Here is a 13668-nt window from a genome sequence, read left to right on the forward strand (position 1 = left end):
TTCAGTATTTATTGCCCAGTTCCATTCTAAGTCAATGCATTGTCTACGCCTCCTCTCTAAGTTTCTGCAGCAGGAGAATATTCTTATCACCCTGAAATCCCTCCCAGGATTTAAACTGAGCAGTGAGGTGGGCTATAAACCATCCCTGTGTGCATCCAGGTACCACAGGTCTCACGGCTTGGCTGTCTCAGTGGCACCTGACTGGCTGGCCAGGCCTCCCAGTTACTAAGGCAAGTTTTCCTCTGGACTTCATTTCCTGCAGAAACGTTCACCGGCCAGTTCCTCTGCAGAACTTCAAGCAGTACTATGAGATGAAGACAGCAAGTGCTAACCATGCTTTTTTCCAGGAGTTTGAGGTGAGATGAGACCCCTCCTAGAGATGACACTTGGTTTCTCCACTTGGAGGCTCCTGCTGTTGGGTGTCCAGTATGGAGTGCTGGACCATCTCTAGCACCCCAGCCACCTGGTAAAGCAGCCTTGGAGGCCAAAGATTGGATGGATCAAGTGATAAGCAGTTCCTTTGCTCAAAACCCATTTTGTTCAAGTTCTGGTCAAAACACATGTGGCATGAGGTGAACTTACACAGGGCAGAGTGCCCCAGCCCTGACTGGATGGGAAGGTGAGAGGGGTGGTGGTAAGAACCACCCTGACAGTGTTAGAAAAGAGCCTACAGCCAGAGGGAAGGTCGAGGAGCTCTCTCAGACCTCCAGGGTCAGACTGTAAGCTTCACTTTGGGCTGCCTTCCCTGGGTCCCACTGCCAACATCTGCAGCCTCTGGACTGCTCTGCTGCAGCATCTTCAAATTCCCATCAGCAATTTCAAACCTTCCTTGGATCACCTGTTTCTGAGTGAAGAGGGGCAGAAGCTGATGCAGCACAAGATATTTCTGTTGGCTCAGCAAAAAATCCTCAGAGCTTTGTAATAGATTTCCAAGGCTTTTCCCCCCAGTACTTGCCCTTGGGCTTTTCTTTTAAATACAAACAGTGCTGTAGGAAAAGGCAGTGAGAAAAGCCACCATGGCTTAGAGTGCACAGGCTGTGTGAGGGAGGAGCGGAGCAGTTCTCTGTGTGAGGGTAATCTTCTTTACCCTCCAGACAGAGCCACTGGCCATGAGCAGGGAACTGAGCTGACCAGGAGCTCTCCAGAGGAATGTTTGTGCTTATCTTTTCCCCTGTTCTACAGGAGCTGAAGGAAGTTGGGAAGGAGCAGCCAAAGGTGGAGGCTGAGCTCCCAGCAAATGTCTCCAAGAACAGATATCCCCATGTGTTGCCCTGTAAGTGCTGTCTCCTCCCCAGCATCCAGGGTGGGAGCTCACAGGGCAGTGTTTAAGGACAGGCTCATCATGCATGGCTTCTAGGGTCAGTTTCTGGCTCCTTTCCTGGGAGCAGGAGAACTCTTGAAATGGGCCTCAGTTTCCATTTTCCTGCTGGAGACTCAAAGCTTAATGGGTTGGGCCAGAGCTGAGCCACCATCCTCCCCAGCTTCTCCAGTGGGCTGCTGGATGAGCCCATCTCAGGATGGGTCCCAAATGGAGACCAAAGGGGGTCCATGATGGCCCTCATGGCCCCAGTTCTGTTCTGCAGTCTCCTGCTAGCCCAGCTGGCAGGCAGTGCTCACCTCTCCCTGGAGAAGGTGCCTGGCAGAGCATGGAGCTTCCCTGCTGGAGCTGATAACCCACTAGGTTACCCAGGTGGCCATGTCCTGGTGAAGGGCTGCCTTGGGGCTCATCTGTGTGTGCTCTCTTTCAGATGATCACTCTCGGGTCAAGCTGAGCCAGCTGGGGGAGGATCCACACTCAGACTACATCAATGCCAACTTCATGCCTGTGAGTGCCCGCTTGCCTTCCCCACTGAGATGTGGCCACAGGGCACTGTCACAGAAACTCTGCCTGGGCTGAGACAGTGTCCCTCCTGTGAGAGCTGGTGGGCATGAGATGCTGGTTAGGGCACAGTTGGCACAGGCCAGTGAGGAGCTGGAGGGAAGGTGGAGATGCGTGGTTGCCCTTTAGCAGGTGTTCCTGGAGCCTGTGAGTGGCAAATGCTCTGATGCAGAGCTCTGAGTGTGGGAAGACTGGCAAGTCTTTCTGCTTTCTTCTCGTGGACTGTCTATCACCTCCCAACTTACTGCCCTGTCTCTCTGCCTGCTCTTTTTCCTTCTGGTCTGTGCAGCTGCATTTGAACAACCCTGGAGCTGTGTCTTCATCCTCCATCTGGGAGGTCTTCCCAGGTAACAGTCAGGGCACACTGCCTGCATGTGCTGTTGTGTGGATCTGTAGGGCATGTGTGTATCCAAGGGCAGAGAAATGCCCTGAGAACTTTGCATGCTCACCCTACCCTCAGCAGTGAAGGTGAAGCACAGGGTCGATCTAGATCTGTCTTTCTCTGGTTAGACTGAATGAGGAACTGCTTGGAGGGAAATCGTGTGGGTCACTTTGTTCCAAATATGTAGAAAGCATATGCTGGGCATCTCATGCTTCCTGTGCAATCAGCTGCTTCTGAGATCAGCTGCCTGGGAACTGTGCCCATGGGGGCTAAGGGCAGCAGGAATTTCTCCATCTACCACAAAACCAGACTAGGCACTGACTGGTCCCAGGGCAGGAACCACCTGCCTTGGCAACCTGCTAACTCATCTTGCTCTTGTGTCTGCCTCTTTCTCAGGGCTACACATCCCAGCAAGAGTTCATTGCCACCCAGGGGCCCCTAAAGAAAACCATAGAGGACTTCTGGAGGCTGGTGTGGGAGCAGAATGTGTGCAATATCATCATGCTAACAGTGTGCATGGAGAACGGGCGGGTAGGTTGGTGCCAGCCCAGACCTGGTGGTGTGAGCTGAGCCCAGGGCCATGTCTGTGTCCTCCACAAAACCCCTACTCTGATATGGTTCCACGCTGTGTACAGTCCCCACAGCTTCCCTGACTGACAGTTTGGGGGAAGAGAGGGTGATCTGTGCAGCTCGGCCTTAGTGAGGGGCAGGAGCTTAGCTAGGACCAGGCCCATCACCCTCAGATATTTCCACAGAATCTGAAATTGCCATGTCTGGGTGAGCCACCTCACATGGACTGTTCCTCCAGTCTCCAGGGATGATGAGACCCACGCAGGTCCTGTTTTTCTGGAGGAGGCTGAGATCCAAATGAGGGGGCTGTGAGGGAGAGCTGTGCAAAGCTCCCAGTGGGAAAGAGAAACACCCTGCCTGCTCCCCAAGACCTGTCCTGGCTCCCCTCGTAGCTGCTGCTCTCTGGGAGCCAGAAGACCACCTGGTTCCTCACTGGGACCCTGTCCTGCTCTAGGTCCTCTGTGATCATTACTGGCCATCAGAATCTGCCCCAGTGTCCTATGGGCAGGTGAGGGTCCACCTGCTGATGCAGAGCAGCTCTGAGGAGTGGACCATCCGGGAGTTCAAGCTGTGGCACGTGAGTTCAGATGCCAGGGGATGTGGGGAGCCTGTCACGAGCTTGGGTTAGGCACTTTCATTTCTCCTCAGTGCTGGTGGCACCTTTCCCTGCCATTTTTGGGGCTCAGAGAAGATACAAGCCCTGAGGAGCAGTCTGCCCCTTCAGATGGGTGACATGGGGGTGTCCAGCACGTGTCATGCTGTTCTCCACCCTTGCTCTCTTGTTTCCACGTCCCTGCTCTGGGACTGCCTGCACTTTCCAGGCCATGTTCCCTGGCAGTCAAAGGCAGACGTCCTCCCTCCCACCTCCACGTGGCAGGGGACTGTGGGGGAGAACAGAGGAGCAGAAGCCACCAGGCAGTGCAGACCTGTTGCAGTAATTATATCGAGATGGACTGGACTGGCATCACCACCAGTCCTTTACTAAACTTTTCATGCCTTCTTTCAGTGAACTTCTTTCTGACAACTCTGACTCCTTCCCTCATAGGCAGTTCCACACAGCACTGACTCCTTCTCTCCTCTCTGCATCGCTGGCTAAACCCTAGCCTGTTCCTTTCCTGGCTGCCTTACCCTGACTGCCCCTCGCACAACATCTTTTTACCTTATCTCTCCCTTGCATGACCACATGCCCCTTCCTTCTCACAGCACAGCCAGCACACTCCATCTCAAACTGCAACAGACTCTCAGTCTCAAGCTCTAATTCAAGCTGTAACTAGTGGCCAGCTAGCCACTCTTTTATAGCACCCAAACTCATTGGGCAGGCATGGATGTTTCAGTAATCAGTACAGCTGTAATTCATCAGGAGAGATTGCCTTCTGTACTATCCCTTTAACCTATCTTCCCACACAGACCTGACGCTGGCTGTTCCCTGCAGCTGAGCCAGGTGTCTTCAAGTCCCCAGGTGGTGCCAGGGCTGTGGGGTGTGAGCTGCCTCTGGGGGCTGCACACCCATCACCAGTCCCCTGTGCAGGAGGGTCTGAGGGCAGAGCGCTTCGTGTCCCACCTGCACTACACAGCATGGCCCGACCACGGCATCCCTGAGTCCACCACTTCCATCATGACCTTCCGGGAGCTGGTCCAGGAGCACATCCAGAGCACCAAGGATGCAGGGCCGACCCTTGTGCACTGCAGGTGAGGCTCTGCCCCATGGGGTGGTGGGAGGGGATGATGGGAGAGAGCACAGGGGGTGAGGGTCCTTCTCATGCACAGACTGTGAAGGAAAGCAGTGACCAGGAGAAACAGCTGCTCTGTGGAGTCTCCTGCTCATGTATTGAGGGGTACAGGTGTGCTGGCAGCCTGCCCCCAGGGTGTGGGGCAGAGGGAGATGGTCAGCACCAACCTAGGGTAGCCTGAATGGCTCTTCAGCCCCATATCCTGCTTAGCATTCTGTAAGCCCCTGAAAGGATGTGGAACCTTAGGACATTATTGTTAGAAGCACAAGTAAATGATATTGTTAGATGAAATATTAACAACATCTGCCATGTTTAATCCTCTTCCTCTTACAATTCACCCCACCTTCAGACATGCACATATCAAGTGTTCTCAGAAATATATTCCTCTTACATGTCTAATACAAGGTCTGGTGCAAAAATAATTTTCTCAGGATGGTCAATTTATCTCCACATCAAACCAGTCATTAGAACTTCCATCTAGCAGGTTTCCAAGAGTCTTACTTGGTCATAGAGGCTGAGATCAATGAAGCCTAAAGTGATGCAAATAGCATAAAATAAAGAAACTTGTTAAATGCTCAGTTTTGATAAAGCAAAATGCCTGGGTGTGCTCGAGCGCTGCCCAGAGAGCCTTTGGGAGCATGTCCAGTAGCAGGAGGGAGCCCGTGGGCTGTAGTATCAGGCCTTGTTCTGTCTTTAAGCCTTTAACCCTCACTGTGTGTGTTCTCAGTGCTGGTGTGGGCCGCACTGGCACCTTCATTGCCCTGGACCGGCTGCTGCAGCAGATGAAGCAGGAGAAGGTGGTGGACATTTTCGGTGTGGTTTATGCCTTGCGGATGAACCGGTACCTGATGATTCAGACACTGGTGAGATCTCTTCTCCCTCTTTCCCCTGGCCCCTCACTTCACTGCACTGAAGTTCACAGGGCTGGCGGTTGGATGAGCTGGCCAGTCAGCCCCAGCACCCCCAGGCTGGTCCTCAGCCTGTCACTGTGTCATCCTGCTGCTGAAAGCAGCAGCTCAGCTGGAGTGGAAATTGCTGGGAGTGTCTTCATCTGCTTCATGCCCTGCTAGACCCACAACAGCAACATTCAGAGTCTCTGAGATCTCCAGGAGGCTCAGAAACACCCTGGAGCACTGAGGAACAGGATCAGGCCCTTTGCAGGCAATTCTTAACTCACACCGCGTTGTTGGTCTGTGATGCTCCACAGTCTGTCTCCTGTCTCCAGACCCTGGGGCTGGGACAAGGTGGCAGGATTGCCCTTCAGGAGAGAGACCATACCCACCCTCTCAGGCTGTCTCTGCAGTGTGACAGTCTGTGTTGCTGTCTGCCTTTGCCTTCCAGTCCCAGTACATTTTCCTGCACAGCTGCATTCTGGACAAGATCTTGGAGGAGCCTCTCCTGGATTTATCAGGGACAGAGAGGTAAGGCCTTGCTGTACTTTGCCACTCTGCCCACCCTGATCCAGAGCCCCCCATGGCAAGCCCTGGCTCCAGGACAGAAGGCCAGGGAAGCCCAGCCAGCCATCCCACCTGGTGCTGTGAGTGGGGTCAACACCAGGCAGGTTGTTCCCTGCAGCATGGGGAGCCCAGCACAGAACAAAGTGCGGTCTCCTGGGTACACCAATGCCAGAGATCTGCAGAGCTGTGCTGGGGAAGGCATTTCCCTCAGCCTCTGGCTTCCCAGGCATGCCCTAGAGATATGTACAAACTGGAGAGGCTTGTGGCAACTTGGGATGTCCCTCCTAATGGAAGCCAAGAGGATGGAGCAGGGTCTAGCTGGGCATGGCTTTGGTCACCTCTCTCATTGTCTTGGGGCTACATCTGGAGGTTGTGTACTTGTCTTTGTGGCCAGATTGTCTCCTCCCTTGTGCAGAACAGGATGTCCTTGTCCTTGCTGCCTCTTGGGAATGAGCCCTGGGCTGTGTCACACCTGAGAGCTGCCTCTGTCAAAGGGGAGAGCAGGTTGTCACAGGCCAGAGCTGGGAGCCTGGGACACCCCTGGCATTTGAGAAGTGAAGGTCTTCTCAGAGCCCTGTCCACCTGCTACAGACACAGCCTGGGTGCTGCTGAATGAGCTCAGCCTCACCCTTGTGCCCTGGCTCTCTTCCCAGGTCCTGCCCCATCCCACTGAAGAGCTTTGCCCAGCACTATGCCCAGAAGGCAGCCAAGTCCCACATGGGCTTTCTGAGGGAGTATGAGGTAAGAGCTATCTTGGGCAAGGAGTGCTGCCATGGCTGTATGTGCTGAGGGGACTTGGGGAGTGATTGAACCTGCTAGGGCTGGAGGACACCCCATAAGTGCTTTCTGAGTGGGTCCCCTGCCCTGTTTTCCTGGGTGTTCTGACAGCGTCCCCTCTCTGTGGTGTTGCATGCCCAGGCACACAGCTCTCTCATGCATTCTGCACTGGTTAGGGTTTATCCACCACCCACTCCTTCTCAGGTCCCTGCCTGGACAGCAGCAGCCCTCTCCTGACAGCATGGCACAGCCCTGGCAGCCCACTCCAGAGCTGCTCTCGGAGCACTCCTGCTCAAGATTCTGCATGTGCAGCCATGACCCCCCTCTGCCGAGTCCTGGTTCCTCCTGCTCCTGATCCTTCCCACTCACTGCCGCCTCCTCTCTCTCTCACCCTGTCAGGCCCTCCTGGAAGTTGTCAAGGAAGAAGCCAGCTCTGCATCACCATCTTCAGGCAGCCAGCAGACACGGCCCTCCTCCAGCATCCTGCCATGTAAGTTCTGTGACACCTTGCATCCTCTTCCTTCCTGTTCCTTTTCCTCCTGCGTAGAGCCAGGCTGGACCAGGGCCAGTAGTCCACAGCATAAGAAAGTATTTTGAGACTTTGGTGACTCCCTCAGAAGGTTACTGATGTTTGTTACTGATGTTTGTTACTGGTGTTTGGGATGGAGCACATGGTGTTTGGGGCTGGGACAGGTGGGTTTGCTCAGCCTGGAGCAAAGGAGAGATCTTATTGCTGTTTTCAGCTACCTGTGGGAAGGCACAGGGAAGACACTCAGAGGTGTGCCATGGAGGGACAAAAGACAAGGGGAATGATTTGGGAGGGTAATCCAAGTCAGTAGAAGGAGTAGTGAATTTCCATGAAGATGTTCAAACACTGGAACAGAGGCCCAGAGCACCCACGGGCTCTTCATCCTTGGAGAGAGGCAGATCTCCATTGCAGAGACACTGAGTGACCTGCACAGGAGCTTGGAACAGAGACCTGTCTTTTGGGAGCCAACTTCCACAGGCTGGAGATGAGCAATGCAGAAGAGAGTGCCTTTGCCAATAAATGGTGAAGGAAGAATTGGATTCATGTGGCAGTCAGTCTGTAAAACCTGTCTGAGCTCATGACTGCCTTGAATCCCTTCAGCTCCCACTTCCTTTGCAGATGATCGCTCCAGAGTGAAGTTTTCCCTGCTGGAGCAGGGCTCTTTCTCAGGACTGCTGCAGGTGTGGCGTGTCCCGGTGAGTCTCACCCCCAGCAGCAATGCCCTGTGCCTGGGTCCCCCATCCTGGCTGTGCTCCTGTGCCCTGGGTCCTGCACTGGTCCCTGTCTCTGTGGCCCTGCATGAAGAGAGGATTGCAGGGACTGAGGACATCACTTCCCTTGCCTGCCTAGTTTGGGCTGCCCTAACTTGCCTCCGTCTTTGCTTTCTCTTCTCTCCTTGCCTTCCAACTTTCTGAGCTCTCTTCTCTTCCTGCCCATTCCTGCAGCCACCTGGGCCAGCAGAGCACCCTCTCCCACAGGAGAGTAACTTCTCGTTCCCCACCCAGGGCTGCAGCTCCAGCAGGGACTACCTGGCTGTCCATGGCCCTGACAAGCTGACCATGGAGGACTTCTGGACCCTGGTGTGGGAACAGGATGTTCACACAATCCTAACACTTCTCCCATGGCAGGAGAAGGGGGAGGTAAGGCACCATGCCCATCTGTGCTATGGCAGAATGGGAATCGGTTCAGTGGAGATGGAACTAGCAGAGCTCTTGAAACTCTTCGCTGCCTCCTCAGTCCTGGGTGCAGATTCAGCTTAGCTAAAGCTGGACCTTTCCTGTGTCCAGGTGCTCCCACAGCTTGTCATGGGAGACAGGTTCTGTGTGCCCCCCATGCCTGAACTCAGCTGGTGCCCTTCAAGCTGTATCTGCAAGGGACCAAGGGCAGCAGCTCCTGCTCTGCCCAGCCAAGGTGTAGACACTGGCTGAGCAGACTCCATCTCAGGGCTCTGAGCAGAGCTGATAGGCAGCTCTGGGTTCCTGGATGAGCTGCTGAACCTGCTGGAGTTCCTGGAACTCCCTCAGGTTTTAGGTGGGGTATGAACTGACATGGAGAGATGCTGAGAGTGCTCTTGGTGCAGCCCCGCTGCAGACCCTGAAGACTGTGACTGACATGATGGACAATGACCATCAACAGAAGGCCAAATTTCTTGTTGCGTGCAGGTCCCAGGTGAAGTGTGCTGGCCCCTGGAAGGAGACTCTCTCTGCACAAAGGCGCTGACCATCCAGTGTGACACAGAGAAGCTTGTCTCGGGATGGAGATGTACCCAGCTCAAACTGAAACACGTGTGTGTCCATGGGGCTGGCCTAGCTCCCACCTCCTGGGGTGGGGGTAGGTCTGTAGAGATCTGTAAGGGCAGAAGGGTCTATGGGACTTCTCCAGGCTGCAAGAACAGAGTGCTAGCTGTCCACAAATGCAGGAGTGAGTCTGGATTGTAGCATCCAGAACTGAGTGGACACAGGAGATACATGGGAGAAGCCCTGGGGGCTTCCCCCACCCCTTGCTGATAGGTCTGTCTTTGAAAAGGCCCACCCAGTTCTCAGTTCCTTCTCCAGGAGCAAGTCAGGGTGCTGTGGGGAAGGAGAGCAGGTTGCCAGAATCATGGTACCTGCAGTGTGGGTGGTGGGCAGTGCCCCAGCAGAGATGCCTGGACAGCTTTACAGAAGCTGACAGAAAGCTCAGGGAAGCCTCAGAGAGCCTAAGGACGGGACAACTGGGGGTTCTCTGCATCCAAACTCCCCCATCCCTCCCCAACATCCATGTCAGTTCTTCGTCTCTCACAGGAGAAGAAAGCAAAGGAGAGGCAGGTACAGAGGTTCCTGTACACGCTCTGGAGCAGCAAGAAGCAGCCTGATGTCCAGAGCCTGGTGGAGCTGTTGGTGGCTGTCAGACGGTGCACACCCCACTGGAGGAGAGTGGGGCCTCTCCTGCTGCACTGCAGGTACCCCTGGTTACACCTGCATCCATGGGCAGCCTTCCACACTGGGAGCCACCAGGCTGCACAGTGCCTTGGCATGGTACCAAAAAGCCTTCTCCTCCATGCCCTGGGGCATGTTGATATGGGTCCATGGGAGCCAGTGGATGTTCTAAGCCTAGGAGGTCACAGGACTTTTTAGGAGCTGGGAGAATGTTGGAACTCTGAAGCCATTTCTCTGTCTCTCGTGTATTCAGTCTTGACTGAGTGAAGGCAGAAGAAAAAAGAAGCTAGCCACTAATATGTGGGACCACTATTAGGAGAAGACAGAGCAAACAGGGCTGGGCTGGGGGAAGCATGGGTGGAGCAGGCATTCCCAGGCTGAGGTGCCCAGGGCATCCCTGGGTAGCTGCAGGGACACTGGGAGCAGCCCTGATATCCTCACTTGCACACAGAGAGAGCTCACAGTCCCACAGTGCCCACATGGCTCCTTGGACTGCTGCCCTCTTCCAAAGGGATTCAGCTAAGCCTGGCCTGGCTTCGGTGACCCCCCTTGTCCCTTGCAGTGGTGACATGAGCCAGATGGGGACTCTGATCTCTCTGGATTGCCTGTTGTACCAGATGAAAGCTGAGAGAACCGTGGACATCTACGGTGTGACCCTCCAGTTGGCCAGAAGCTGCTGCCTCATGACCCCAACTCTGGTAGGTGGGAAGAAGAAAGGGTGGTAGGCAGCAGGGAGCAGAGTCTTAGTGCTGACCTGCCTGGAGCTGGCAGCGTCCTGCCCACTGCTGGGTGTTCCCTGCTGCCTGGGAGCCTGTCCAGCCTCAGCAGGGATTTACTTTGTGCTTCCTTCCCACCCCGTGACTTTGCCAGCCACCAAGGGCTAAGGGCACTGACCTTTCCCAGGCAGGAGTTTTTTATCTCCTCGGTTCTGAGTTAAGATCACTTAAATTTCATGTGAGCTCACAGTGAGCACAGTTCTTCCCATTGTACTCGAGGAAGAGTGGAGCACTGGTGTCACCCTGCACAATCAGCCTGCTCACCCTTGCCTCCTGGGCATGGCTGTCAGCCTGGGGACTCCAAATCTTCTGGGTATCCCTGAGCCAGTACCCTTCCTGCTACATCCCCCAGAGCCTGGTGTCGCAGCTGGGGCTGCCTGTCAGGGGGACAACAGGACACAGTGCCACATTAGCAGGTGCCCTGGGGGCTGTAGCACTGTCTGATGGGGCCGTTCCATGCCAGCCCTGATGGGCACTCGTGGCACCAATGCCCCGTGACATGATGCTTCAGTTGCTGCAACTGCTGGATGAGCTGATGCACAGCCCTGGAAACACTCCTCAGAAGGCACAGCACAACTGGGGAAGATCTCTCCAAGGCTTCCCAGCTTCAGAGCCTCCTTCAAGAAGCTAATTACATTCTTAATTAATGTGAACCATGTGCGTGGTGGGAGCCAGAGAAGGGCAAGGCGTGCGCTGCCCCCACTGCAGAGCTGCTTTGTGCTCCCGTGGCACCCGGCCCTGCAGGGACACAACTCGCCCATAAAGGCACAGCAAGTGCCCATCAAACGCTGCTGTCCCGCTGAAGGGGGGATGCAGAGGAGCTGCTTACCCTCAGAGCAGCGGGGCTGCTCTCCAGACTCCTCCACCCCTGTGGGAGCTTGCCAACACCCCTTTAGGTCGGGCGGGGTCATTGGCTGCTGTCATGCTGCAGGCAGCAGATTTTTGGGGAGGGAAGCAAGGGGGAAGATGAACCTTTGATGGATATTCGTGGATAGCTGTCAGATATTCAGCACCACTGGCTCCAGTGTGGTGCGTGTCCCTGGGGATGTGCTCTTGCATGTGGCCATCGCTGAGTGTGCCTGGGCTGAAGTCAGCCCTGGGCTGTCACTGCCGATTTCACAATCAGACCTGACTCATTGAAAGCACGCTCTGGTGACCTGGAGCCTCAGCCCTTGTGTGATCCGTGGCAGTCCCGGCCCTTCGGTGAGGCTGAACCGGCCGCCACAGGGAGGAGGCTCCGCGTGACTTGCGGCTCAGCCAGAGCATTAACGAGCTGCTGGGAATGCTGCTGGGGCCCCTCTGCGAGTCCTAATCCCCCCCGGCCACTGCCATGTGATTCCAACCCACACCGTGTGCGGGCTGGCCTTGCTTTCCAGCTCTGTGCCCTGAGTACAACCCTATTTACCTTCCTCACTTGCCTAGTCAGTCCTGGGGTTGTAGCCTGGTGTCATTTTGGGGCAGCCTGGTACTGGGGTAGAACCTCATATCAAACACATAGGAGACTCGGGACCTCTGAGCACAGATTTGGACATGATGGATCAGTTTGGAGATATTAAAAAGAGGCAAACAATGCAGCTGAGATAAACCCACACAGATTTTTCTGTACCTCTGTGAGCCTGAAAGTTTCTGCCCTGATCTGTCAACACCTGGCTCTGGTACACTGGGACTACACCAAGGCAAACTCCTGGTCCAGAAGTCTTCCCTCATGGCCCCAGGTCACTGCCAGACCTCAAGCCCTCCAGCTCCATGCCCTGCAGCATCACTGGAGTTGCTCTTTGCTCTTGTTTTGGATGCAAACACTACAGCACAGAGGCCACTGGGGCACTTGGAGGAAGTCCAGTGAAATTGTTTCTCTCCAGCTTGGATGGGATGTTCCTCTCAGCCCTATCATAGGGGGATGAAGAAGGGAAAACAAACATGAATATAACAGGCTTGCTTATTCCATTCTGGGTGACTGTTGTGACACAGGACCATCATGGACTACTTGGGAGAACAAGTCCTGTTCTGCTATCAGACACTGTTCCCTGATTAGGATATTCTAAAACAAACTGCAAGGTTAATCTGTGACCTGGAGGTTTCTGTCAGAACCTGCTTCTGACCCCCCTTTCTCTCTTGCAGGACCAATATATGCTCCTGTACACCTGCATCCAGGACATCATTGCTCAGAACCAGCCCTAACAGCACCTGGTCCTTCCTTCCTGGTACCTTCTGCCTCCCCCTCTGCAGTGTCCTGTACAGAGCTGGGGGCTGCTGAGGGCACCATGGGACTCCTGGCCCAGAGCAAGCCCTTCAGGGAGTGGTGCCCTCTCTGGGCACTGTCCCCAGTGTGGTGTGAGCTTTGATAGGGGGTGTCCTGGACAGACGGACAGTGTCCTGCCACGCACCCCTGCAGTCTCTCAGTGCAGACACAGTGAGGGACTGGACAGGATGCTCTCCTCTTTTGGGCATCTCCTGAGATTCCTGGTGCTTGGAGGGCTCTCTAGTCCCTCTCACTCTACCCTGTGGGGCTCTGTGGTGCCTCTGAGGCCCAACAGGAGCATGGAGCACCATGGTCTGCAGGTGCCCGTGGTCACTGGTGGATGGAGCTCTCAGATGTGCTGTGGACAGAGCACTGTGCAAGCTGGCTTGTCTTGGCTGGTGGAATGGCCTTAGGTACAAACAATAAACAGCCCTAGGGAAATGTGTGCTTGTAAGGGAGGCTTGGCTTTTGAGGGGTCCAGCTGATATGAAGGCTCAGCATAGCAGCTGTTCTCAAAAGGGCAACGGTGTCCCCAGCCATGGGACACAGCAATGGCCCTTGGGCACTCCAGATGCTGCAGTCCATGGCACAGCAGCTTCTAGTCACTCTCATCTGCTCCTTCCCCTGAGGCAACACTTCTGCAGTGAATGTCCAGCCCACCCAGAGCTTCATGAGGAAAGGACATATTTTCAGATGAAGCCTGGGCTCAGAGCTGTGAACCTGCCAGCTCCCCAGCATCAAGGAGCAGGGCAAAGCCACCTCCACAGCTGGCATACTGGTAAGCAGCTGGCAGCCTCAGCAGTCCTGCCGCTCTGGGAGCTGGGTTGTCCACGCAAGGACATGGCTGCTCTGCCAGCAGGGGTGGCCACACACAAGCTGGAATCACAAGAAGCAACTCAGTTCACTGAGCTG

The 13668-nt window shown here is 54.9% G+C and overlaps 1 protein-coding gene across 1 annotated transcript in view; it reads left to right on the forward strand.

Annotated features, from left to right (window-relative positions):
* The window catches only part of LOC134054052 (receptor-type tyrosine-protein phosphatase V-like), a 33681-nt gene extending 20803 nt beyond the window's left edge, over positions 1-12878 (forward strand). The window contains exons 24-39 of the mRNA XM_062509491.1: positions 263-356; positions 1183-1273; positions 1749-1825; positions 2658-2792; positions 3286-3408; positions 4360-4520; positions 5289-5424; positions 5903-5982; positions 6672-6759; positions 7195-7285; positions 7943-8019; positions 8329-8463; positions 8986-9108; positions 9607-9764; positions 10304-10439; positions 12636-12878. Coding sequence (XP_062365475.1) covers positions 263-356; positions 1183-1273; positions 1749-1825; positions 2658-2792; positions 3286-3408; positions 4360-4520; positions 5289-5424; positions 5903-5982; positions 6672-6759; positions 7195-7285; positions 7943-8019; positions 8329-8463; positions 8986-9108; positions 9607-9764; positions 10304-10439; positions 12636-12695 — 1765 coding nt within the window. The 3' untranslated portion in view covers positions 12696-12878. The remainder of the gene's footprint in view (positions 1-262; positions 357-1182; positions 1274-1748; positions 1826-2657; positions 2793-3285; positions 3409-4359; positions 4521-5288; positions 5425-5902; positions 5983-6671; positions 6760-7194; positions 7286-7942; positions 8020-8328; positions 8464-8985; positions 9109-9606; positions 9765-10303; positions 10440-12635) is intronic.
* Positions 12879-13668: the final 790 nt, after the last annotated feature.

The sequence above is a fragment of the Cinclus cinclus genome, chromosome 27 (assembly GCF_963662255.1).
Source record: "Cinclus cinclus chromosome 27, bCinCin1.1, whole genome shotgun sequence".
Lineage (NCBI taxonomy): Eukaryota > Metazoa > Chordata > Aves > Passeriformes > Cinclidae > Cinclus > Cinclus cinclus.